General features: G+C 35.4%; 3 protein-coding genes across 9 annotated transcripts; 2 read left to right on the forward strand and 1 right to left on the reverse strand.

Annotated features, from left to right (window-relative positions):
- Positions 1 to 577: 577 nt before the first annotated feature.
- Positions 578 to 10,715, forward strand: LOC140964246 (auxin response factor 6-like). Its single transcript, XM_073423861.1, has 14 exons — positions 578 to 1,348; positions 1,448 to 1,560; positions 4,320 to 4,418; positions 4,497 to 4,553; positions 4,634 to 4,792; positions 4,884 to 4,968; positions 5,588 to 5,678; positions 6,071 to 6,235; positions 6,303 to 6,425; positions 7,200 to 7,275; positions 7,903 to 8,050; positions 8,152 to 9,287; positions 9,864 to 10,054; positions 10,224 to 10,715. Exons 1-14 carry the CDS (start codon positions 1,294 to 1,296, stop codon positions 10,426 to 10,428), a joined length of 2,703 nt encoding a protein of 900 aa, XP_073279962.1. The 5' UTR covers positions 578 to 1,293; the 3' UTR covers positions 10,429 to 10,715.
- Positions 10,716 to 13,090: 2,375 nt separating this feature from the next.
- LOC140963825 (heat shock 70 kDa protein 17-like) lies at positions 13,091 to 20,351 on the forward strand. The gene is made up of 14 exons (XM_073423235.1): positions 13,091 to 14,029; positions 14,638 to 14,870; positions 15,172 to 15,331; positions 15,690 to 15,935; positions 16,011 to 16,147; positions 16,238 to 16,574; positions 16,754 to 16,915; positions 17,385 to 17,456; positions 17,569 to 17,669; positions 17,755 to 17,824; positions 18,140 to 18,196; positions 18,314 to 18,375; positions 19,289 to 19,361; positions 19,713 to 20,351. The coding sequence occupies exons 1-14, from the start codon at positions 13,256 to 13,258 to the stop codon at positions 19,917 to 19,919; spliced, it is 2,691 nt and encodes an 896-aa protein (XP_073279336.1). The 5' UTR covers positions 13,091 to 13,255; the 3' UTR covers positions 19,920 to 20,351.
- Positions 20,352 to 20,716: 365 nt separating this feature from the next.
- LOC140963826 (UDP-arabinose 4-epimerase 1-like) lies at positions 20,717 to 24,519 on the reverse strand. 7 transcript variants are annotated; one of them, XM_073423242.1, is made up of 10 exons: positions 24,418 to 24,519; positions 23,233 to 23,366; positions 22,772 to 22,885; positions 22,526 to 22,633; positions 22,340 to 22,431; positions 22,110 to 22,251; positions 21,837 to 21,931; positions 21,507 to 21,636; positions 21,195 to 21,339; positions 20,717 to 21,081 (listed from the first exon to the last, which is right to left on the reverse strand). In XM_073423242.1, exons 2-10 carry the CDS (start codon positions 23,353 to 23,355, stop codon positions 20,846 to 20,848), a joined length of 1,185 nt encoding a protein of 394 aa, XP_073279343.1. In that variant the 5' UTR covers positions 23,356 to 23,366; positions 24,418 to 24,519; the 3' UTR covers positions 20,717 to 20,845. The 7 variants fall into 7 exon arrangements, with proteins under 7 accessions (XP_073279343.1, XP_073279340.1, XP_073279338.1 ...); XM_073423239.1 differs by lacking the exon at positions 24,418 to 24,519 and adding an exon at positions 24,145 to 24,313; XM_073423237.1 differs by lacking the exon at positions 24,418 to 24,519 and adding an exon at positions 24,217 to 24,312.
- Positions 24,520 to 26,418: the final 1,899 nt, after the last annotated feature.

The following is a 26,418-nucleotide window of genomic DNA, read 5'->3' on the forward strand; positions in this document are numbered from 1 at the left end:
ATTTGGCAAATCTCAAATGCCCAACACATGTCAACTACGTCAGATTTGTTCAAAAACATTCTTGCTACATCATCAACCCAAAAAGAAGCAATGGAATTGCAATAAAACGTAAGCTATTGTATTTGCATTCAATTACCTTATTAAAGCCTCATATCCTTATTAAAGCCTCATATTATAAATTCTTGTCATAATAGATCACTATCAAAATTAAGATAATTGAATGAACATTTATGTAACAAATTTCATTTTATCTGTCTTTCGTTCTATCTGATATAACTTGATCCGTATCCTGTTACATAAACATAAAAAATACTAGTAAAAGATGCACACTTGTTGCATGTGTTATTATTATTTTTAATAATAATAATGCGAGCTTATTCTTAACATTTAGATTATTCGATATTTATGTTTTTTTTAAATTAAAATACTGATAGCTTATTCTTAACATTCCTAAATTTATTATTTTAGTTGACATGTTTTTATTACATAGAGTTGGAATAAACTTTTTATTTATTTCAAAGAAAACGATATATAAAATCTAAAAAAGGACATATTCCCATTTTTACCATGGCCTGGACTCTGGTGGAGCATTTCAGACTTCATAAAGACTCGAGTTTCACCATGCCATGAAATCTTGTACAGATTAAAGTTAGATCTTGCGATGTCGAACAGGATTTCAATAATTGATATACTTTCCTAAATGACCTTCCCTACGGCATTTCACTTCTTTGTGCTTTCTTTCTTCTTTGAGCACCTCCGCCTCGTTAAAAAAAAAAAATGGGTTGTAAAAAAAAGGGTGAATAGTTGGAAGATCTGAAGCTCATTTAAGCTATCAGCACACACAAAGATCTTGATAGTGGCGAAAAGCTACTCATTATCTTCTTCCTTTGCTCTTACTTACTTTAGTTCATTTATTCCTCGGACCGGTCCTCTTCTTTCCTTTTTCTCTTTTCTTGTACGAGTGTTTTCAAACTTGCTGTATAAACTACAAGATCTGCTTTACTTTTTGTTTTTCTTGAAGCCCTGGTGAAGTTTTTGGTGGTTGTAATCTGCTTCATTTCTCCTTTTCCCATTGTTTGAGCTAAAAAAGGCAAAAATTGGAGAGTGATGGGCGGCTCGTGTGAGTTTGGATGAAAAAGTTGACTCTTTTTGTTCGTTAAGGGAGCGAGGGGGGTGGGGTGAGATTGGAGTTTCAGGTCCGATGCCTTTCGAAGTATGTGATTGTTGAAGAAGACCTTTTGTTTTTAGGGCTATTGTTTCTTGGGTTTTGGCAGTTATCATTTTATTTGGAATATGAAGTTATCTTCTTCGTCTTTCACGTCGGGCTTTGATATGCAGCCGGGGGAAGGTGTGCTGGTTTCTCTATTTTTATTTTTTGTTTCGAGAATGTTCTTTTAGCATTTATTTGCAGTATTTTTTATACGTGTGCTTCTTATGTGAATGGTAGAGGAGAAGAAATGCTTGAATTCGGAGCTGTGGCACGCATGCGCAGGTCCTCTGGTATCGCTTCCACAAATGGGGAGTCGGGTTGTGTATTTTCCTCAAGGACACAGCGAGCAGGTTTCTTAAAATTTCAGTCGCAAGTTCTCTGGTTCAATTTAGGATTAAATTTTATGTAGTATTGGCGTATCAATGTGATTTTCACGGAATGAATCTATGGCGGGTTGGTAGTTTTTGTAGTTAGTTTATTTGATATGTCACCATGGTTCGGCGAAACTGGCACAATAACCACTGTTCCAATTCCCATAGCGATACCACGGAATGGTTGTGGTTGTTTTAACTTTCTTTCTGTTAAACTCTTCATATTTTTTAAATTTCAAAACATTTATAAGCTGTTAGTCATGTTTAAATTTTATTTAACAGAATAACTACCAAGCATCAAAGGTAATGGAGTATGAGGGCATTCCAATCATTTAAAAACACATTTAAGCATCTTTTACCTCCTAAAAATAAAGCTGGTGGTTTTGTAGCATCAGTTACACTAAAGGCCTGGTGTCATAAATGTCTAGGCGGTATGTTGACGAATTGTTCCACTACATGAACGAGATTTCATTAGTCAAGGGACTTGAGAATGTAATAAAAAAAGGGAAGACTCCATGGTGTTTGAAAGTGAGTTGTGGCTTTGTTGAAAAGGCTGTAATTACTTGCAAACATATCCCAGCGGATTAAATATATGTCAGGGTTACCTGAGATTGTGATCATCATTGATCAACTTGTCAATTAATGAGCTAAAATTTTAAATTAATTTTTTTTATGTTGAAGTACTTATTAAGTCAATCAATACATATCAGTGATTACGTAATAAAAATACAGAATATCCAACATCTGTTCTGATAAGTGATGGGTTATTATCAAAAATCATATAAGATAAGACAAATAGCACGTGGAGTGATGGAAAGGAATACAATCATAAATCAGTACATCTTAACAATTTGTTGCTATCAATTTTAATGAAAGATCAATGATCACATTATGATATCCAGCACGACTTCCTGTAGAAAACTGATGATTTCTATTTTGTGAAGGAATGGAATCTGTTACTTTTTCTGAACCTTTTTTTGTTTCTTATTTATTATCTTTTCCTAATATTTGTTTTTTAAACTTATTTCCTTCTATTTTTTTCCTTTGTACGAAATTTAGTTCTCCATGGTATAGCTGATATATCACCGTTACAACTTATTGTTCCGTTCCATGCTGACATATCGCCTGTTCAACTGTATTTTTCCCCGAACCTTCATAAAGTTGGAAAAATGGAAAACTAGTAGCAGTTCTTATTCCAGTGCCCTTTCTTTTTTTTTTTTCTACTTGTCTTGGGCAAATGGGTGGTGGTGAATTTCTGTATGGCATCATTAATTTGCTATGCTAAATCAAGTAAATATATTTTTCCCAATATTTAATCTAATCAACGTGATTCTGACATTCAGTTGCTGTTGGAACACACGTTACTAAGTTCTTAGAACACTTTTTTAGTTCTCCGTGGTATCACGGATATATTACCATTCCAACTTTTAGTTCCGTTCCATGCTGATATATTGCCCATTCAACTGTATTTTTGCCCGCACCTTTATAAAGTTGGAAATATGGAACACTAGTAGCAGTTCTTATTCCAGTGCCCTTTCTGTTTTTCTACCTGTCTTGGGCGGTGGTGAATTTCTGCCTGACATCATTAATTTGCTACGCTAAATCAAGTAAATATTTTTTTCCCAATACACAATCTAATCAACATGATTCTGACATTCAGTTGCTGTTGGAACACATGTTACTAAGCTCTTAGAACACATTTTTCTGAAAGCTTCAGCTGGTTCAAAATAGTTTTGCGCGTGCGATTTCAATGATTATTTTAGAATGAGCTTATGTATCCAACAAAAACTTGTCTAAAAAGCGGGCGGCCATCCATTGCCTACCACCTAGGTGCTTAGGCGGCGCCGCCCAGGCGGTTTTTTTTATACCTAAATATCTAATTTTTCTTGTTTATCTCAGTATTTCTCCAATAATTCATCTATATCGAATTTAAACTCAAAATCAATGACATATTCTTCCTCTTTATACAATAAAAATTGATTAAAAAATATGTTAAACTTTTTTTAAAAAATTAAAATTAAAAAGTCAAAATTTCTATATATTACATTAGGCGGCCCCTGGGCGGCTTCTAAAAATCGGGGCATTGAGCGATGACCGTCCAGCGCCTAGAGGCAGCGCCTTTTGGAACACAAGAACGATGGTGTTCATAAGACTAAGGTACCCGTAGTGTAATTGAAGAGTTTTTTTTTGGGTGTTCATCGGTCGGTTCGGTTCGATTTTTGGTTTTTTATTTCGGTTTTACAAATATATAATCCGATATCCGAACCATTTTTCTTCGGTTCGGTTTTATTTTCTATCGAAATGGTTCGGTTATTTCGGTTGGTTATTTCGGTTTTGATACAATTATTTAAATTAATAAGATAAATATATTGTAAAATATAATATGTTATATTTTTACATGATTTCTTAGTAAAATATTTAAATATAAAGTCTAAATGAATTACATAAACAACAATCAACTAAATATTATTCAAAATGAATCTATCATTCATTGATATCATCTCAAAAAATATATAATAAAAATAAAATTATTAATTTAATGAAATTTCGGTTTTTTCGGTCGGTTCATTTTTGACATACATAATCCGAAACCGAACCAAATAAATTTCGGTTTTAACATTATATCCGAATTATAAAATTCAGTTTTCGGTTCGATTCAGTGTTCGTTTTTTCGGTTTGGATTTTCGGTTTTTTCGGTTTTATCCGAAGTTTGAACACCCGTGGTGATTTGTATACAGGTTACTGCCTCGACGAACAAGGAAGTAGATGCAACTATGCCTAACTATCCTGGCTTGTCACCGCAACTAATCTGCCAGCTTCACAATGTTACAATGCATGTATGTCACTTTTTTATATATGTTTCTTCTTTTGACCAAAACCATTTTTAGTCATGGTCTAAATTCTCAATGTTGCAGGCTGATATTGAAACAGAAGAAGTATATGCTCAGATGACTTTGCAACCACTTAGCCCTGTATTACACTTAACTTAGCATTTATGAATTCTATCTAGTCACTGTTGGTCAATAACTACTAACCTTTCAATTTTGGTTAGCAAGACCAAAAGGACATATGCCTGCTGCCAGCAGAACTTGGCTCGCCAAGCAAACAGCCAACCAACTATTTCTGTAAAACATTGACGGCTAGTGATACCAGTACTCATGGAGGATTCTCTGTTCCTCGCCGAGCAGCTGAGAAAGTTTTTCCTCCTCTTGTAGGTTCCATCAGAACTTATGTTTACTGGTTTTACTTGCAATTTTTATTAATTGCAGACTTGTTGGTTCAATTTATAAATGTATTTTCAGGATTACTCTCTGACGCCTCCTGCACAAGAATTAATTGCAAAAGATCTTCATGGCAATGAATGGAAGTTCAGGCATATCTTCCGAGGTTTGTTTCAAGAATAGTTTGTCCCAAATTGCTTCAATGCTTTTTAGTAACCGTTTTTATAGAATTGATTTGGCACTTGTTGATTCACATTTCTTTATGATGTCATTAAACTTAAAGAGTTTTCTAGGGCAAAATGAAATCCTAATTGCATTACTTAGTGATCGACATCTTAAAATTATGATTTTTGAGGTTGATGTGTGTTTGTATGTATGTGTCCGAGTTTGATAAAGAGAGGGGAATAGAGCTCAATCACAAGAAATATTGAACAGCTGATGAGTTGGTTGTACTTCGAATAATTAACATATGATATTGTGTATATTTGATTTGATAAGAACATCTGAGGAGATTTTAGCCGCATTCACGTTTTGTGAATGGACATTGCTAATTTGTTGGTATGACACACATTTTGGACTTTCCTACAAGAGTAGATTTTTTTTATAGAATTGATTAATCGAGCAGGTTGTAGTGTTCTTTCAACATTTTATTCTGAGAGGTTTCATTTATGGGGGCTACTGATAGTATACTGAAATAAGAGCACTTGCTTATCAAATATGTTAGCAAATTTTTTTAGGTGGAATTTTAGTTCTGTAGTTGCTTATAGATTGATTTACATATACAGGTCAGCCAAAAAGACATCTCCTTACTACAGGATGGAGTGTTTTTGTGAGTGCAAAGAGAATTGTTGCTGGAGATTCTGTTATATTCATTTGGTATGTTGTCTGGAGTTTGTGCTCCCTTCCTAGAGATAAGCTTAAGGAGCTTTTTCATGATCGTGCTTTGTTTCTGATTCGACTTGGAGCTTTCTGTTTAGTTGTTAAATTTCAATAACCTAGATTGATATAACAAAGAGATTTAACATACAATTTTGGTCCCAAAATTATTTAGGTACGGGGTGGGATAATGTCGTTTTGAGGTTGAAATGACGATTTATCTTTTAATCATATTAACTGTTACAAGGCTAATCACCTGCACCAGACACGATATTATTATTCTCAAATCTCTCTCATCATATACAATAACTTAATCATCATGGCATGATTTCGTAATCATTAAATTCTTCTTCACTTTTTTTTTTGTTTTTGATGTTTAACTCTTTTATCAGGAATGAAAATAATCAGTTGCTCTTGGGGATTCGACATGCTAATCGTTCCCAGACTGTTATGCCTTCATCTGTCTTGTCAAGCGACAGTATGCACATTGGTCTTCTTGCAGCAGCTGCCCATGCTGCAGCAACAAATAGTCGTTTCACTATCTTTTACAATCCAAGGTGTGTTTCTAAATTTTATTATTTTAGGTAACTTTCTCCTTCACATGTTTGGTTATTCTATTCTCAGGGCTAGTCCATCTGAGTTTGTGATACCTCTGGCGAAGTATGCCAAAGCAGTTTATCATACCCGAGTTTCTGTGGGGATGCGTTTTCGGATGCTGTTTGAAACAGAGGAGTCCAGTGTCCGTCGGTATGTCTAAATGTTCCTGCATTTTAAATGCACGCAGCAAATGAGAAAGAAGTCCACTTTTTTTAATCTTCATCCTCATTTTTTTTCGAACTTGTGCATTTTGAATTTGTGCAATTTTGTGTCTGGAACACTCTATTTTGTCTACAAACATAAATCCTGTAGCCTTTTATTGAGTGAAAGGATTTTAGTTTGGTTGCACTTAAAATTTTTTTTTTACCTTTCGATTATATATTCCAGCGGTAATTAGCATCATCGTTTTTTCATTCTTCAAAAAATAAAATCTAAGTTTTATGTATATTTCTGGGAAATGTGTTGCAATTTTAAGCTTGTTGTGACCTCATTTTGTATAATTGAATAAAGTCTTGAATTAAGGTTGTATTTGGTTTGGCTTGGACACAAGCAGGGTTGTCACCTGTTCAAATGCGCTTATCACGTCATCATATATTTTCCCTTTTTTTTTAAAAAAAAAAAAAAGCTTGTACATTGTTTTCCAAAGCATATCAACTTTAAAAAAACATGCTATTTAAACCTTATTCTCATACTTTAGAAGCAAAGGCATCACCATGTCTTCAAGAATTTTACTTCGGAGAAGCAAAACCCGACGCATTATGGATCGTGAAAATTCTAATTCTTCAGGGTTCGATACTGAATATAAAAAACTTATGAGAATATGTGCAAATATTTCTGCGGTCACTTGAAAATATTAATTATATGTATACTCATGGATGGATGAAGTGGCATGCACACTACTGAAATTTGTACATTTGAACATAGGTACATGGGTACAATCACCAGCATAAGCGATTTAGATCCTGTTCGTTGGCCGAATTCACATTGGCGCTCGGTAAAGGTATATTCATCGCATTTTCTCATTTGTTGTTTCTGCTACTGAGACGAAACCAAAATACCAAAACAAGACCCGCTATGTAAAGGCAGAAGTTACATCACAGAATGTGATGGCTCTAACGCTGCTGCTTCAGCTTCTGAAATCCCTTTTTCAATCTTTTCAATGTCCTCGAATAAAGAATTCTATTTTGTCCACTGCCTCTTTTTAATCTAGAATCCCTTTTAAAGCATGCCTGAGTCCTGAGCTATATTTTGGTCCTTTTTGTCATTTTTTTTATATGTTTTCCCCCAATTGTGGAACTAGAAATACTGGTGATACTTAAAGCAGTGATTGTTGTGGTGCTGTTTTATGGTTCTCATGAGTGGTGTGTACTCGTGTTCTTTTTATGTGAATGGCTCCTTGGGATGGTTTAGACTTTAAGTAGCCACAAAATCATGAACTTGCCAGAGTCCTTAGCCTCGAGCCGTTTAGCTCCTTGAGATCCGTGTTCTGAGATGTTTGTGCGAATCGACTTATCTTTTATGTGTATCCTATGTAGCTTTCCACAGGACACTTGTGCATGTTTTCTGTGTTGTCTTAAAAATGTTGAAAATTTTAATTTGGGACATATCCTGCATTTTCTTAATTCAGGTGGGGTGGGATGAATCAACTGCTGGGGAGAAGCAACCTAGAGTTTCTTTGTGGGAAGTTGAACCTCTGACGACTTTTCCCATGTACCCGTCCCCATTCTCCCTCAGATTGAAACGGCCATGGCCGTCTGGACTTCCTTTCTTCCCTGGTCTGGTTTATGATAGTTGACTGAGAAAATTGTTCATTTTTCTCATGTTTAATTTAGATTTTGATACGCTCGTTTTCAATTGTTAATTTCGTGCCATTCAGGACTTAGAGATGGTGATATGAGCATGAATACCTCACTTGCATGGCTTCGTGGGAATACGGGAGATCAAGGGATTCACTCGCTAAATTTCCAGGGATTTGGTGCACCCCCCTGGATGCAACCAAGGCTCGATACTTCCATACTTGGTTTACAACCTGATGCCTACCAAGTGATGGCAGCAGCTCCACTTCAGGAGGCAGGGTCATTTGATCCCAGTAAACTTACCAATCAGCCGTTGCTGCAATTCCAGCAAAATATTCCAAATATTTCTGCTTCACTGATACAGAATCAAATGCAGCAACAGTCCCATTCTCAACAGAATTTCCTTCCTAACTTTCCAGAAAACAATGTTACTTCTCAGGCTCAAATTTTGCAGCAACAGTTGCGGCTCCGTCAGCCATTTAATGATCATCATCATCAGCAACAACTATTTCAGCAATCTCAGCAACTGCATCCACAATTTCAAGAGGAACAGACCAAAAAAACCATACCCAGTGGCTTGCAAATGGAATTGACCTCTGAGCCTCAGCTCTCACCTTTGCAGACCTTGTCGTCAACAAGCCAGCTACAGAACTTCACGGATATCATTGGTAACCATATGACTTCATCTAATAATTCTTCCACGCAGAGTTTTCTACGTTCATTTTCCCGTGAAGGAGCATCCCACCAAGTGAACCTGCTTGGTCCCAGTCCTATAGTCTCACCTTCCTCATCGTCAAAACGAGTAGCATTAGACCCTCATTTTCCTTCTAAGGTTTCTCAATTTGGAGTGCCCCATCCAGAAGAATTGCTGATATCTCATCCCAAGGTCTCTGACCTTTCAGCCTTGTTGCCACCGTTTCCTGGTAGAGAATTTCCAGATTTCCATGGCGCGACAGAGAACCATAATAATTTGTTATTTGGAGTTAGTACAGACACATCGGCAATAATGAGAAGTGACATGTCAACCCTTAGAAACTCCGGCAATGATAATGAATCACTATCATTGCCATATGCACCCCCTGCATTTGCAAGTGCTGCAGGCATCAACTTTCCTTTTAACTCCGACATTGCAACCTCAAGTTGTGTCGTTGAATCAAGTTATTTACAATCAGAAAATGTGGATCAAACAACTCCATCACATGGAACCTTCGTGAAGGTGAATAAGCATGTTTTTTTCCCCACGCATTTCTCAACTATTTTGATAACCCCCGTTTCTTGTGGATCTGGAGAAGCAACACTTGAACACTATAGGTGTGTTTACATTATCGGATCCTGATCTTTGTTTGGATTCATCGCATTTCTATGTAAGAAAATTTGAGAAGTGGATATGATTTTGGCTTCTCATAATGGCATGCACATGTTGAAGAATTGACATAATTCCCTTGACCTGTTCTTGCATAGGCTTCTGTACGAAGAATTTATTTTTGTTCCAACTCCATGTAACAGTGCCGTTTTACTGAGATATTGTTTCTGTAATGTTAAGGGAATCATGTCTTTAAGTTCGTGAACCCTTTGTGTTTCTTTATCTGATGAATCAACCTATGTTAGATATGTTTATAGGGTCATTTCACCACTATAAATTTTCTGATATAACGTTCAGGGGTGCCTTTGGCATACATGGCTAATCCATGGCTTTTTGCTTTCAGAGTGCGATTGGTTTCTGGCCCTTTTAAACAATATATCACTTCTTTTGTAGCCAATACTATTATTGATTTTTATGAATAACTTTCAGGTTCACAAGTCAGGGACCTTCGGACGGTCATTTGATATCTCCAAATTTAGCAGCTACCATGAGCTGCGGATTGAGCTTGCTCGCATGTTTGGGCTTGAAGGCCTGTTGGAGGACCCTCAGAGATCAGGCTGGCAGCTTGTATTTGTTGACCGAGAGCATGATGTTCTTCTCCTCGGTGATGACCCTTGGCAGTAAGTTCTATCTTCTTGCATTTCTCTAATGCTATTGAAATATTGACCTAAACGTTTGTGTTTTGCATACTCATGCCTCAAACACATGCACCTTTGAGATGGACTCCAAAAATGTTATTTGATTACCATTTCCTGAACGTCATCAACAGAGTTTCTTTTTTTAATCCAGGGAATTTGTGAACAACGTCTGGTATATCAAAATTCTCTCCCCTCTTGAAGTTCAGCAGATGGGTAAAGAGGGCTTTGATCTTACCAACTCTATCCAGACACACCAGCTCTCCAATAACGGCAATAGCTTTGATGATCATATGAATCGTAATGACTCCAGAAGCATCTTAAATGGGATTCCGACTGCCGGTTCACTTCGTTACTGATGACTTGTAGCCAATTGTGATAACTACGTGGAATGTTTTTCGTAGACCAATATATTCTCCGTTGGTCGTGGTCAGACAAATTTTTACATATTATCTGTTTTAAGCCGATGATGGTATGTAATCTGTTTATCTAGTTAGTTTATGATCATTTGAAGCTCTCCGCCAGATGATTACCGTGTATATCATACAATGGACCCTTATCCTTTAGAAATAATTTGACATTATTGGAACTGTAAGATGTATTCTGTTGTTTGCATCAAGAAATGCTGCCTCACCTTCTTGGCTGCGATCAGGTTTTTCCATAGCTTGTGGATTCCTATCCTAGTGATGCGTCGCATCATCATTCTCGATAATATGCGTATAGAGATTGAGCTAGAATGTTTTTTTTTTAAATGGTTGATCAATAATTAATAATTTTTTTAAAATATAAATAAATATATTATTTAACATTTACTCACGCGATAAAATTAAAACAAAATTAGAACTTTAATCTTTCCAACTCAAATGCTAATACATATAAATTTAAATAATAAAAGATAAAATTATGTTTATAAAAAATAAATAAACACGAGAACTCAAAATTTATTTATTTTTTCGTTTTGTTTATCATTATTTTATTTATATTTATATAACAATTTTACACTCAGATACAATTGTAATCAACACATGGCCGTAAAAAACTGATTATTAGACTATTTGTTCTTAGAATAGTATGATGGGAATTGGGATACACAGCAAGCCCAAGGAATCTACAGGCACAAATAACCCTGATGCAGCAGTTGAATTCTTCTCTTTAGAAGTGTTTTCAGAAAAATAAGGAATTAATTATATTGAAGAGGAAAATTATTACAAATGGAGGCATCCACATGCGGGATGCACGCATAAGTGACATAACAACTCTATCTATCAATCAAAAGTATATCCAGTTACCATAGAAGTACAGTTGATTGAGATTTAGAAGACAAACATAAACAAAAAGCTACAAAAGCTTTCCCTAAATTCTCTACCTCTTTAAAATCCCATAAGTTCCTTCATCAAAATATTTCAACACCTGATGTTTCTTGAGTAGGACTGAGTCTAGACTAAAAGTAGAAATATTTCTCCAGCTTGCTTGGACATGTCCAACACATGTCTAGCTTATGTTTGAAGCACACCTTATACAAAGTTTCAATCCTCGGGAAAGTGTTGGTTACGTGGCTTAGACCATGTGTGTATCTCAAAGTACGAAGTACCGTTTTAGGCCTTTTGATTGCCATAGTCTAATGCTCACTCTCAATGAAAAACAAAGCTGAACAATTCCAGTTAAATCATGTGAAAAATAATAGCAGGCTGAATGAACATGCTGATACTTTTGAACCTACCTGGTCAAACATATTCGCGACCTTCTTGTAGTTAGTTTCAAATGACATCAGGCTATTATAAGTAACTGTGGTTTGCTGAACACCTCTCTCAGGCATCAATGCAAATAGTTGACGAGCTCTGTCATAACTTCCAGCCTTCTTGTACATATATATCATCATGTGGAACAATTTTTGGTCTGGTTTTAAAGGTGAAAGTTCTTTACCAAGAAGGGTTTCAAAGATTTCCTCAGCCTCTCTAAACTTGTCTCCCTGCTGCAGCCCAATGTCCAAAAAAAGTTTCACCCAATAGTATCATCAACATATAGGAGCACACAAAGTACACATGGTATGCTACTATACATGAAAAATGCATCCTTATTAATTAAAAAAAATTCAAGTCTTCTGCACTGAAAGATCTTAGCTAATACTCTGAAATTTGACATATTATGCAATCCATAACAGAATCCTAAAATAATTTATATGCATCATTCAATCAACAACAAAATCCTAAATATAGGTAAGAAGTCATGTTTCATTCGACATCTATCATTTGGAAATTTCATAGCAGCTAAGAACGCCCCCCTTTTAGATTTTTGGCTCTTGAAATTTCGCCCTTAAAAGTGTTACAAGTACCCTAAGCAGTTCTCTTGCACGATCATTTTAAACAAGACATTCTTTCCTGATTCATTAAGGGTTTATAAAGAACACTAACCAATTATCAAACTCCAAGTCACATTTTTTAATATAAAAAAAAGGGGAGAGATGTTGGGTAGCAGAATACAAAGTGTGAATCTTGGTCAATATTAAAGCAGCATCCTCTAGTAAGCATGCCACATCAATAGAAGACCATAATTTGAGAATCCTACAGTTAAAAAATTTCTTACAGCTTTTAGTCAAACTAGCAGTTACTTGCTGTAAAACAGCAAGATCATTCTTCGTGTTCTGAAGCTTCACGTTAGCAGTAACAAATTATAATATATAACTGAATCCATTCATTTCAATAATATAATGTTTTCGAAACCGGTCATCATCCGAATCCGACGGTTCGATTGGGAACCGGTCATGATCGGGTACGAACATCACTTAAAAACCGTTTGATTGGTCAAACTGGTCAAGAACCAGTCGAGGATCGATACTGAATCGGAAAATAGCTATAATATAATTGATATTTTGAATTTATATATTTAATTCGATGTCTGATTAAATGAGTCCGATCGATTAGACTGTTTTTTAAATTAAACCGATTTGATGATATCGTCGAATTTGACGTCATCAGTCTTGTATTAAAAGTGGAATTACGGCAAGCACAACAGACCAAGCAAATCAGATGTCGACATGTGTTCTTCTGTCGACGTGTATTGTCACCATTCGTCACAACTCTTGCAAAAACCCGCGCTTCGAAAACCCCCACTGATTAAATATTATCGGCAGGCTCCCTCCTTTCTCTGTTCATGCCCTCCTGAGAACATTGCATTCGCTCTCCGACGATGGCGACCGCGAGTTATTTTCGCGTGCTGCTCTTCCTGTCGATCTTGTTCTTGAATTCGATTCGATCTGAAGCGGCGGTGGCGAGCATAGATCTCGGCTCGGAATCGCTGAAAGTTGCCGTGGTCAATCTCAAACCCGGTCAAGCTCCGATCTCTATCGCTATTAACGAAATGTCGAAGCGAAAGACCCCAAATCTCATCTCTTTCCACGCGGATACGAGGTTAATCGGTGAGGAATCGCTTAACCTTCAAGCACGTTACCCCAACAAAGTGTATTCTCATCTACCCTCACTACTCGCCAAACCGTATATTTTTATTCGAGATTTTATTCGATCACTCTATTTGAGTTACGAGATTAAGCCGGGTGAAACAAGGGATGTGGCGGTTTTTCAGACCGATGGCCCAGGGGAATTCGGAAATTTCACGGCGGAGGAGATGGTGGCGATGATCTTGAAGTATGCAGTGGGATTGGCGGAGACGCAAGCTAGGACGAGCATCAAGGACGTGGTGATCACTGTGGCTCCATACATGGGGGTGGCGGAAAGAACGAGTCTACTGACAGCGGCTGACTTGGCTGGGATAAATGTGCTAGCTTTGGTGAACGAGCATTCTGGTGCTGCATTGCAGTACGGGATTGATAAGGATTTTTCAAATGGGTCGAGGCAAGTTTTGTTTTACGACATGGGCGCCAGCAGTACTTATGCTGCATTGGTGGAATTCTCCGCTTATAATGCTAAGGCATTCGGCAAGACTGTATCCGTTAATCAATTTCAGGTGAATTTTTTGGTCCAGCGGACTTTAATTATCGCCATTTCTTGTTCCTGATGCTGGTTGAGAGATTGACTAATTCACTGTTTTAACTTCTTGTCATTGTCTTTGTGATAATAGCACGGCATATTTTTGAATTTTTTCTATGGCATTGATCTTTAAAAATTTGTTACATTGTCCATCAACCGTGCCCACATTTGTGAGATGCACCTCAATCACCATTTGCATCCAATAGATGATAGTCATCTCATAGGACATAAAGTTGAGCAACGGTTGATGAACAACATAGCAAAACTGCTTTAAAAATAATGCTAAACCCAAAGTACTCATACACACCTTATGACCTTTTGTGAAGATAAATTGCTGTAGCCCTGTGATATTTTTGCCTGTCTTCAAAATGTAGAGCTGTTTAAGGAAAATATTACCACCGGTACTCCTTTTTATACTTATGAATGTGGATATGTATGCGGTATGTCACAGAGCATCTGGCATATTTGCTGTCCTTCGTTTATACGGACAGAAAGAACAATTTTTTCATGCATCAAGCTAATTTCAAGAACTTTGTGTATGCAAGTGCTATCTCGAATAGCGTGACATTGTGGAAGTTGTTCCAGGTGAAGGATGTCAAATGGGATGAAAACCTTGGTGGTCAGCACATGGAACTGAGATTGGTGGAGTATTTGGCAGATGAATTCAGCAAACAGCTTGGAAATGGAGTTGACGTTAGAAACTCTCCCAAGGCAATGGCCAAATTGAAGAAACAAGTTAAGCGCACAAAAGAAATTTTAAGTGCCAATCTGATGGCTCCGGTTTCTGTAGAATCCCTATACGATGATCTGGACTTTAGGTTAGTCTCAAGCTTGAAAGATTTCTCTTTGCTTATATTTGTTTCTAATTTTTTTTACTTGATTCATCTTACATTTTCAAAGTACTTCCATGAAATCGACAGCGGGAGATACCAACTTTGAGCTGGTTTGAGTTCATGGATTAACATGCTCGTGTCGGAACCTGAGTTGTGTGTTGTGAACTGGAATATCACCACACACCTACAATTTTTTTTGAGCTAGAGATTCCAGTTCACTCTTGTTCAATGAATGAACTCTTGCTAGTTACCTTGACAAGCCTCTCTGTAATGTATTTTCCTTTAGGAGCACAATAACTCGTGAGAAGTTTGAAGAGCTTTGTGAAGATATTTGGGTAAAAGCCCTTGTACCTGTTAAAAAAGTTCTCGACTATTCAGGACTGAAGGTGAATGATCTTTATGCAGTGGAGTTAATCGGAGGTGCCACTCGAGTGCCAAAGTTGCAGGTCGTTCTCAGATCAAACCAATAGAGCTCTATGATTTAATGACAGAGCTAATGCAAATATTTTTTTTAAAGACTAATGAAAAAGTTCTTCATATTTAGAATATATTAGGTTTGCATTTAGATATCAGAAATCGGAATGATGCTTTGTCTTTATACCCTTCAGGTTTAAACCAATTAAGTCAAACAAATATTTATCAATTCATGCTTTTATCACTAATTGACTTGCGTATTTGGTCATAGATGCTGTCATGCTCTTTAAAGTAGTGTAAGGAAAATATGACCAGCCATTTACGGCATTTTTCATATCCATTCGTACTTGATAATTCGAATGAACCAAGCCAAACTTTTTTCCTCTGCAGGCTAAACTTCAGGAATTTCTTGGTAGGAAAGAGTTGAGCAAGCATCTTGATGCTGATGAAGCTATTGTTCTGGGTGCCTCATTGCTTGCTGCAAATTTAAGTGATGGAATCAAGTTAAACCGTAAGCTAGGAATGATTGATGGTTCTACTTATGGATTTGTGCTTGAGTTGGATGGTGATGGCCTTTTGAAAGATGAAAACACCAGGCAGCTGATCGTACCAAGAATGAAGAAGTTACCCAGTAAAGTAAGATTTTTTTTCAAAGCAAAGTGCTGTATTTGTTCTATGGTACTAAGTTGATAGGATTCACTTTTACCACAGATGTTCAGATCTGTTGTTCACAACAAAGATTTTGAAGTTTCACTTGCTTATGAAAGTGAAGATATGATACCACCTGGCACACCCTATCTTACATTTGCACAATATGATGTCCAAGGTCTCACAGATGTCAGTGACAAGTAAGAACTTTGTTGCTTAGAAACTTGATTTCATCGGACTATGAATTGTCGTTATGAATTAATAATTTCAAATGTCTGCTTTGTCTCCAGGTACTCAACACGGAACCTTTCCTCCCCAATTAAAGCCAGTTTACATTTCTCTCTCAGTAGAAGTGGTATATTTACCTTGGATCGAGCAGATGCTGTAATTGAAATAACTGAATGGGTAGAAGTTCCACGCAAGAATCTCACATTGGACAACTCAACGTCTGCTATTGTCAACATTACAGATGCTGGTTCTAAGAATGCTTCAGACGAGAGCAGTGACAAGTTGGAAATGAATAATGGTGACGGTAACAACTCAGATTCTAGTGTTGACAATTCCAACACGTTGGATCTAGGCACTGAAAAGAAGCTGAAGAAGCGAACTTTTCGTGTTGCTCTTAATGTATGAAATGATACCAGTACCGTGGTTTTCTTATATAACATTTTAAATAATTTTTATTTAATCTGTATCACAGTAATATTACTTTCTAGAATTCTTTTTTTATATATATAAAAACTTAATAGTATTCTTTTTTTTATATATAAAAACTTTCTAGAATTCTGCTTGTATGTTTCTTGTAGGTTATTGAAAAGACAAAAGGGGCTGGAATGCCTCTCTCAAAAGAATCTTTTGCTCTGGCTAAGCACAAGTTAGAAGCTTTGGACAAGAAGGATGATGAAAGGAAAAGAACTGCTGAATTGAAAAACAACTTGGAAGGATACATTTATTCTACTAAAGACAAGGTGATAACTTTAATCTGTTGGACTGTTCATGCCTATTGATTTTATCTTATTATTATAATATTTTAGCGTTTTGATGGATGTTATTCTAGAACAGCCCCATTGATTATCTTAACCTGTTTTTTTCCCGCTTTATCCATCCATATGCGTAATTTGTGATTGATTCATGACTGGGGTATATTAATGTGTATGCTGGTTCTACCATTGTTCATTATTTGAGATGCTACTGAAAGTTTCTTTGCGTGCACCTGCTCATTGGCACCTTGGAGTGCTGAATTGATTTAGGTGGCTTTCCCTTCATCACTGTCATACTGATAGCCTGGCATCTTCTTTCTGTATAGATTGTTTTTTTCCAGTTAAGGTGGGAATATTACTATTTTCTATCCTATATGCTATTTATGTTTGTCATTTGTTTTAAGATTGCCTCTTATTTGTCATTTGAGTACCTGATAGACATGTTCTTTTGATATAGCTTGAATCTGAGGAGTTTGTGAAAGTATCTTCAGACAAAGAACGACGGTCCTTCTTGGAGAAACTAGCTGAGGTTTGTTGTCTCTCTCTCTCTCTCCCCATACTCGCTTTCTATGAATTTTGAGGCACATTTTTGAGTTAAGTACTGTTTAAAAATAATGCTTTAAATGACCTACCGATTCCAGGTGGAAGATTGGTTGTATATGGATGGAGAAGATGCTTCTGCAAATGAATTTAAAGAACGCCTAGATATGTTGAAAGCTATTGGAGACCCCATATTCTTAAGGTCTGCCCCTGTGGTTAGTTTAAACAGATCAGAAAAAAAAATACATGTTACTATTGTAGCTGTTATATATAATCATGTGATGCAGGTATAATGAGCTTACAGCACGACCTGCTGCCTCAGAACATGCACTGAAGTACCTTACTGAGCTGCAACAGGTGTAATACATTTGTTGATTTGATGTTTTCTGAAGTAAATATCTCTTTCTAAGATAGCTGAACAGTGCTAATTGACGAACACGTAAATATTTTTCCTATAAGTGATGGAGATACTGAGGAAATGTTTTTAGTTTCGGTTTACTAATTCAGTGCAAATTGAAGAACAATTGGGACACAGTAAAGTTTTTCATTGATTCAATTTCCATTTTAGGAAATAAAATCTGACAGAAACTGGACTTGCACGAAGATATAAAAAACTGAATTTTATAGCTTCCCAAAGTTATTGATATTTTTGTCTGCCAACACATATTTTAGGTTGTGAAGGGATGGGAAAAAGACAAATCATGGCTACCAAGAGAGAGAATAGATGAGGTGCTCGTGACTTTATTTTAATAAACGTTCATGCATATTGCGAAGGACTCTACCAATTGAGTATGATCATGAGTCTTTTTAAACACAAATAAGTTTGTTTAATCTGTGGTCTTTCAGGTTATACGAGAAGCTGAAAAGTTAAAGAATTGGTTAAATGCCAAGGAGGCTGAACAGAGGAAGTAGGTTACCTTTTATTATTAGTTATTTTCTATTTTACGATTGTTTCTTTACCTTCCCTTAGGTTTTGAACGTTGCTGGTTTTTTATGTTTGTTTATTGTTACTCCAGAATTTTATTTTCTCCTATTGTTTTCTGTTTCTTATCACCTTTTTGGCAAAGTTTGGTACTTTGGTCGTTTGTTATTCTTGGAGCATATGATTACTATTTTGTGCTCAATGTTTATAAGAAAAATAATTTTTTTAATCTTTTGGGCCGATAGGTCTTCATAAAATCCCCTTATTCCAAACTGACCTATAGTGAAATCAGGCCCATAGGAAAAAGAAGGTAGAAATTTTCCAACTTACTGATGTAGTGATGAGAACTAATTGTGTTGCTTTAGGAGTTCAAAGTTGGGAATCACAATTGTCATTCATTGACGTAGTTGAATGCAGGGTGTTTCGGAGGTGTCATCCTAGATGCCTTCTCTTAACTGGCCAAAAACCTGAGTCCCTCTTATAGTTGTTTTTTAATGAAGTTTATTTGTTATTTAAGTGACATTTTACAAAATTAAATGTTCAAAGTTGAACATTAAACGTAAAATTAACTACCCTTTTAATTTATGCATCAAATTTGTCATTTATTTGTTAGATTTAAGAAGTTTTTACTGCAATAAATAACATGAAACCCATGGGTAGCTCTTATTTTACCCAATATTTATTGAAATAAAGAAGTGAAGTAGTTTGATAAGAATATGTGATGAGCAAGTTGCACTTGACCTTAACTGTCTATGTGGTGGGTAAGTTGGTCCACTAATGTTATTGATTGAATAATTGTCAAATTTGTGGTAGTGGATTGTTTGATTTTCTTATTCCTATGGATCATACTATTTGTTGAATCATTTTCATGATCAAGCCCTTAACGACGTCTTCAACAGGACTTCTGTATTTGGAACCCCCGCATTCACATCCGATGAAGTATATTCAAAGGTTTTTGATCTACAGGACAAGGTATTCATGTGTGTTTTGGGCCTTTTCTTTGCTTAATGTCTGTAACTAATCCATGTTTTTTATTAGTCCCCCATAACTTGACATTATTTCCAAGTTACAAATGGTAGTCCTTCTTCTGAGTCCTTGTTATATGTTAAATCATTAAATCTCACATCATTTTTTCTAGTTAATTTTCTACTCATCCGTGCTAAAAAAAGGCCATTTTCATTGTAAATTTCGGTCTCACCACCTGAAAATCATTTAGTTGGCGAAGTGATGCTTTCAAGTATGAAGTGATATAGTATAGTACTTGTGATCATGGCAGTTGAGTTCCTTATTAATGTTTATTCTCGTTTATGTTGATTTGTATAGGTTGGAAGTGTCAACAGAATTCCCAAGCCAAAGCCAAAAGTTGAGAAACCTGTGAAGATAGAAACCCCAAGTTCTGCTGATAAAGAAAATGCCACAGACTCGGCATCTGAAGAGACAACCACTTCAAATGGCCAAGCAACAGGAGATTCAGATGCTGTCGGCGATGACAAAGTGGATTCTGAGCCCGTGGGACATGATGAGTTGTAACAACCATTTAGAGATACAAAACATTTGAGCTAGTAATTCTGCAATACGAGAACAGATATAACCCGGCTCCGATATCAAACGGTAGCATAGACAAGAATTGTTTAGAAATCAAGAATCGAACCCATTTTTGGTGAGTGGATCTTGCTTCTGATCCATCAGATTATTAGACACATCACCCTGGGTTCAAACCATACTCTGTCCAAGGCACCTTTTGCTTTTCTTATTTATGATCTTTATACTTGTAACATTAAGATGTTTTTAGGATCATGGCCAAGCATATCATTTATGAGACTTTGTTTGGCCATGGAAAGAATTTTTGTCTGACATTCGAGGAAAAGAAGGTTGAATCCACATAGTAATATTGGGACTTTGTTGTACCAGTTATGTGGAATTCTTTTAAGAAAATAACAAGAAATTCTTATTTAACTTTAATGTCGTATTATTCTCCACCCTGCTTTATTGAGATATTATTTACTTACAAGCTCTAGTTAGAGGATGACTGAAGCCAAGTTGATTTCACTTCATTAGCATTTATAACAACACTGTGAACTTCAAGCCCTTGTATTTTATTACCTCATTTCCAAGGAACCAGATTTTAGTTTATATTGCTGGAGAACAACTCAATAGTTTAGTAAGCATGTATAACTGATCTAATAAAAAATGAGTTTTTTGCATTTCACCAACCTTTTATTTTATGTATTTGACTCTCACCTTCATTGACATATTATAACTTTACACTTGATAGGGAAGGTGAGCGTTAAATACATGAAGTATATGAGAGGTGAATGAAAATAACCCATTAAAAGACTAAAACAGATGTCTGGCCTAAGTTGTATATATGTATGTATTTGCGACTGATGAAAACCACTCTCTCCTTGAGAAAACTTTCCTTATTAAATGAGAGACCGCAACATTACCTTCAAAAGCTAAGAATAATTATTATTATCATATCCGTTTCTGTGTGCCTTCTGCCATCTCCATGCTACACTCAAACTTCGTTCAAGATTTGTATATTTGGCTGTCCAGTTAAGTTTATTCTTGATCTTGGAAGGATCACTATAAACTTCTGCATAATCCCCTGGTCGTCGGCTTAGGTAATCCACTTTTATGTCCACACCTGTCGCCTTTTTACATGCTTCCACGAATTCTTTAACTGAACTACCTGTAATTATTGCAATGACATCAGTTTATAACAATGCAAATAAAATAGAAATTTTGCTTCAAAATTTTTTCGTTATTTTCGTCTGTGTTTTAAGTGTAGATGGAATGATTGACCTTTCCCTGTTCCGACATTGTAGATACCAACTTCTCCGGGTACGGCGTGAGCTAAAGCTTTCACATGTGCGTCTATCAAATCAGTGACATCAATGTAGTCTCTCACACAAGTTCCATCGGGCGTGTTATAATCGGTTCCTCTTATCTGCAAACAGAGAACAACGTGAGCTTTTCTCGCATAATACCTTCCACCGTTTTGAGGTATAAAACACGAAAATTTAATGAATATTAATTTGTTTTATGCATCTGTTGCCAATTGGTCAGTATGACCAAAATAAGCCATCTATAGAACATTTACAAGAAAAGTAGAACCTTTAACCCTGGAATGATTCCTCTTGCTGCATCGAAACAAGCACCCGATATTCTTCCTTGTTCTCGCAATTCTGGTCGTGGAGATTCTCCTAGACGTCCCTCAGGGTCTGAGCCAATCACATTGAAGTACCTTGCGAACACATGACGGATAGTTTGTACATTAAAAATGTCATTTTGCAACTGTTAATATTTCAGGGAATGAGAAACATGTTTAGTCCTTGAGACAAGAATTTATTTTAAAAACATAATGTTTTTGCGTTAATAAATTTTTTCACATTTTCTTCACTCTCGGTTATAATTGTCTAAAGTTGGACAAAGAGAAGCACAGACCTTAAGATCATGACAGCCATGTTTGATGTCCTCGAGAAGTCCCGTATAATATCTTCTGACATTTTCTTGGCTTTTCCGTATGGATTAATAGGTACCTGAATTTTGAAATAACTAATATCAGTCTAAATTCTTAGTTCTCCCTATTTTCAGTGTGCAAGACCAATATTCTCGAGTCTTTAAGTACTTCATAACGTTATTTTAGCAGTGGTGGGAATGTGGGATAACTGATCACAGCTCGAGGAAAATGATCCATATTGTTTATAGGTGACTCACTTGAGTAGTGGTCTCTGTTATTGGCATCTTGTCCGGCTCTCCATATGTTGCACAAGTACTCGAATATATCAAAGTTTTTATACCATGTGTAGCCATTGCCTTCAGAACCAGTAACGTATTTGATGTAATGTTATGATAATATCTGCAAAATTAGGAAAACAAAGATGTGGGAAAAAATTATTGCAATTACCAAAACACAAGTCTTGTAATCCTGAGAGTGAAATATGTACCTTAGAGGTTCAGCTGTACTTTCTCCAACATAAGCAACAGCAGCAAAATGCATAACAGCATCAAACGCATTCTCTGAAAATATTTTGTTTACCTAATACAAAGCTAAGGAAAAAGATGATCATAGCAGCGAAGGTAGTGGGAAACAAGACCTGGTCAAGTGCATGTCAAAGAACTGTTAAGGATACAGCCGTTGCATCTCCAAGATCAGCATATATAAATTGAAGTCTCCCTGGTTCTGGATAAAGTTCTTGAAGGATTCTAACGGCTCCAATGTTGCCACGAGAAAGGTTGTCCTGTCGAAATTTACATCATAAATACATTCTGAGAAAATGTTTTTACTTTATATTAAAAAAAAAACATGTTTTAACTTTTCTATATTAGCTGAAAATCAAGTCATTTCAGTAATGAAATGAGACGAAAAGGAGATATACCACAATGGTTACACGATACGAATCTTTAAGAAGTCGAAGAACTGCATGAGAACCTATATAGCCTGCCCCTCCGGTCACCAAGACATGTGTTACACCTTGCTCGTGCTGAGAGAACTGATCACAATCAAGACATACAAGTCAGATAACTTCATTTTTATTTGCAAGACCAACTTCTGAGTACTAAGAAAGTATTTATTATAGCCTAAGAAAAATTAGATTTATAAACATGATTAGGAAATGCATAAAACATTGTACCAGAAAAACACAAAATGTATGATGTTACAGGAAAGGGGCAGTTGGGTAGAGTAACCGATGCAATGCCTGCTCCGAAACATGCTCACACAAAAATAATGACATGATTATGATGCACTTAAGCTTCTGTGCAAGGCACAGCCTTCTGCAACAAATCTTAAGTACGGAGCATAAGAAATAAATGTATGTCACTATCAATCACCAGTTACCTTGGTTGAGGTACTTGCAGCAGGTGATCGATTGAGCATAAAAAGAAAAAGTGCGGTGATTCCAGCAACCAAGAGAATTTTCCTTGTGAAGTTGCTCGTGCGCTGCTTCTCCATATAATCCATTCCTAGAAGCACTGTAAGATCCTCGAGCACATCACCAGGAGATAAAAATACGAACTTTTAATGTTGAGTACTTATTTTCAAAACATTCTGATGTTAGATAACAATTTTCTTCGGTTACCAGTGTAAGTCTCTATTATCTGTTCTTAGCAATTTTGCAACAATTTCTTGGAACCACAACGAATTTTCTAAGATCAATGAGTATACAACGCATTACCCATCCTAAAACAAGAGCTGAATTGCAACAGTCGAGCAAGCAAGAGGGAATAAATTTGCACCTTAAATTGCTATTAGCAAACTCGAATCAATCAGACTATTGCGGATGTCCTAAGTTGCAACCTAATGCTGTGTCTTGAATCGTTCCAAACAGGATCATGCAAAATCAGTATTTCATGCTAACAATTGGTGAAACAAATTCACGTAAACAAAATAATAAAATCTATTTTTTAAAAGGAAAAAGAAAATGAACAAAATCCAATGACAAGGAAACAAATTCAATCAACTCGATTTTAGTTTGAGAAATATAAAACAAGGTGGCAAATGGAATCATTGATCTATGAAAGAACAGAGTGATCCATCCAAGCAAAGAAAAAAACACTAAACTTTTGCACTTGCCCACAAATTTTTTCAACCAAAACAAGAAATCGATCACAAATCATACGCACAATTCAAACTTTTATCATCTGTTGGATCCCTTCAACTGCATCCCAATCACCATGCATTCAAAGAGAAGAAAAATATGCAAAAAAGAGAAGAAGAAAAAAAAACAGAAACGATTTGAATAAGTCTTACCAGAAAAGACAGAGAAGAAAATAAACGAAGAAAATATGTTATGTAGATGCTGGACTGGATATTAATACATACATGTACAGGAAAAGAAGACCAATAGACAGTGATTATTTGGCCTAACTGTCAAAGGGCTGCTGGAAAATATGTAAGTTACGAACATATATACAAAAATATGTAAGTTACGGACATATATACATACACACACATATATATCTATGTATAATAAATGTGAAGAAAGAAGGAAGGAAGACGTGTAGAATGCGAGAGATTTCGAACATCTCAAAATTTGTAATGAAAGAAAAGTGGACAATTCTCGTTCTTCATTCCGCGTATAAGACTACATAACTAACGATCCATGAATAAAGCAACCTCAAAATCAGGCGATTTTAAATATTAACCTTTGATATATAGTATAAGTGTGTGTATATGGAACTTCGATCGGTGTTTTTTTCTTGATTTGTCATTATTCATTATAGTATGTCTCTTGTGAGACGGTTTTACGAATCTTTATCTGTGAGATGTGTCAATCCTACCGATATTCACAATAAAAAGTAATACTCTTAACATAAAAAGTAATATTTTTTCATGAATGAGTCAAATAAGAGATATGTCTCACAAAATACGACACATGAGACCGTCTCACACAAATTTTTTTTTTCCATTAAGGCCAACTAGTTCATACCTACGGACACTCTTCGTTGCGTGTTTATAGATGTTACTTTTGCATTATAGGTTAAATATGTGATCGAATTAATATTATTTCAAGAGAATTAATTTAATTGCACAAAGAATGGTTAATTCATATATTAGAACTGATTGTTTTATTTTATTTCTAATAACAATAACATATATATTAGCTAGTATTTATTAGAAATATTGGTTCTCACCGAATAACTAATGAATAATAGGTTTCTTGTAAGACGATCTCAGACATCCATATATATAAGTCAAATCGATCGAATTTAATTGCAAATCCTCTATATATATAAGTCAAATCGATCGAATTTAATTGCAAATCCGTAGTTGCCACTTCTTCAACTTATTGCGTAAAATGGAGAAAGTTGACTTGACAATTTCTTTCAATCTACTGTAATGTAATTAAATTACTTGCATGTTAGAGAATTAATCTATTTGTTTATATTATTTACATGTTTGACGTGTTGAGCATCATCAAATCTACATTTTCCACGTTCATTTGTAATTTGTTAGGCTGTCGAGTCAACGGGTCGGCAAAGAAGCAACAACCGTATCATATATATATATACATANTAATTTCATGACATTCAAAATATAAATGTTATTTCATTGTTGTTATCCTAAAAGTCTATATAACAGATGTACAAGAGATCGATTCTCTTGTTTACATGTGTGTGTATTTCAATCAATCTGCTTGGTTCCATTTTTAAAAAGACATCCAACGCATTTAGATAGAGAAGTGTTCGTAAGAAAAGTTTGGAAAAAAAGTAACGAAAAGAGAGGGTGTGTGGTTGAAAGAGCTTAAAAAAACAAATGCCTGGTTTTTGGACACGAGTACTTGATTTTAAAAAAATACTCAAAACTAATTTTTTTTTTTTTTTTTACCAAAACGCTTGTTTCCCTTTAAAAAATAACAATTTCGAAAGCTTTCGCATTGAACACATTTTTTTTTTAATTTTCGCCCCCAAAAAATTACTTTAGTTGTGTTTTAATTGATGGATTTCAAATTTCTTGATTTGTTTGATAAAATTAAGTTAATTTCAAATCTATTTTATATAAACAAATATAATTCCAATAATAATTTGATGGAGTTCAAATATACTCATGAAGAATATAATTTAAAATCCATAACTCGGATTCTTCCTTCCCCAACATCTCATCAAATATTATGGTCAACTCACTCCATACATATAATGAAAATCAATATTTTTGGCATAAAAAATAATAATTTTTCATGAGTCGAATTGAGTTGGAGATCCGTATCAAAAAATTAACTTGTAAGATTGCTTCATAAAAGTTTTTGTTATCATCAAATCAAATCGTTCAATCTAAAACAACCTTAATGGTCTGCTTTAAACATGAAATCGATTATATTATTTTTCAAAAAAAAACGGCTAAAAAACTCGATTAATAAAATAAATTTTTAAGAAAAAAGTTTATATATCCCAAAGTTTCCATCAAACTATTACAACAAAGCATCGTACATGTTTCTTTTTCTTGAATTGGTTTACCGAGGGAAATTTGGCAAGTTGTTGGTATGTATTTTAAAATTTTGGAGAGAAAAAAATATTTAAAGCAGAC

This window comes from Primulina huaijiensis, chromosome 18, assembly GCF_012295235.1.
Source record: "Primulina huaijiensis isolate GDHJ02 chromosome 18, ASM1229523v2, whole genome shotgun sequence".
In the NCBI taxonomy this organism is placed as follows: Eukaryota; Viridiplantae; Streptophyta; class Magnoliopsida; order Lamiales; family Gesneriaceae; genus Primulina; species Primulina huaijiensis.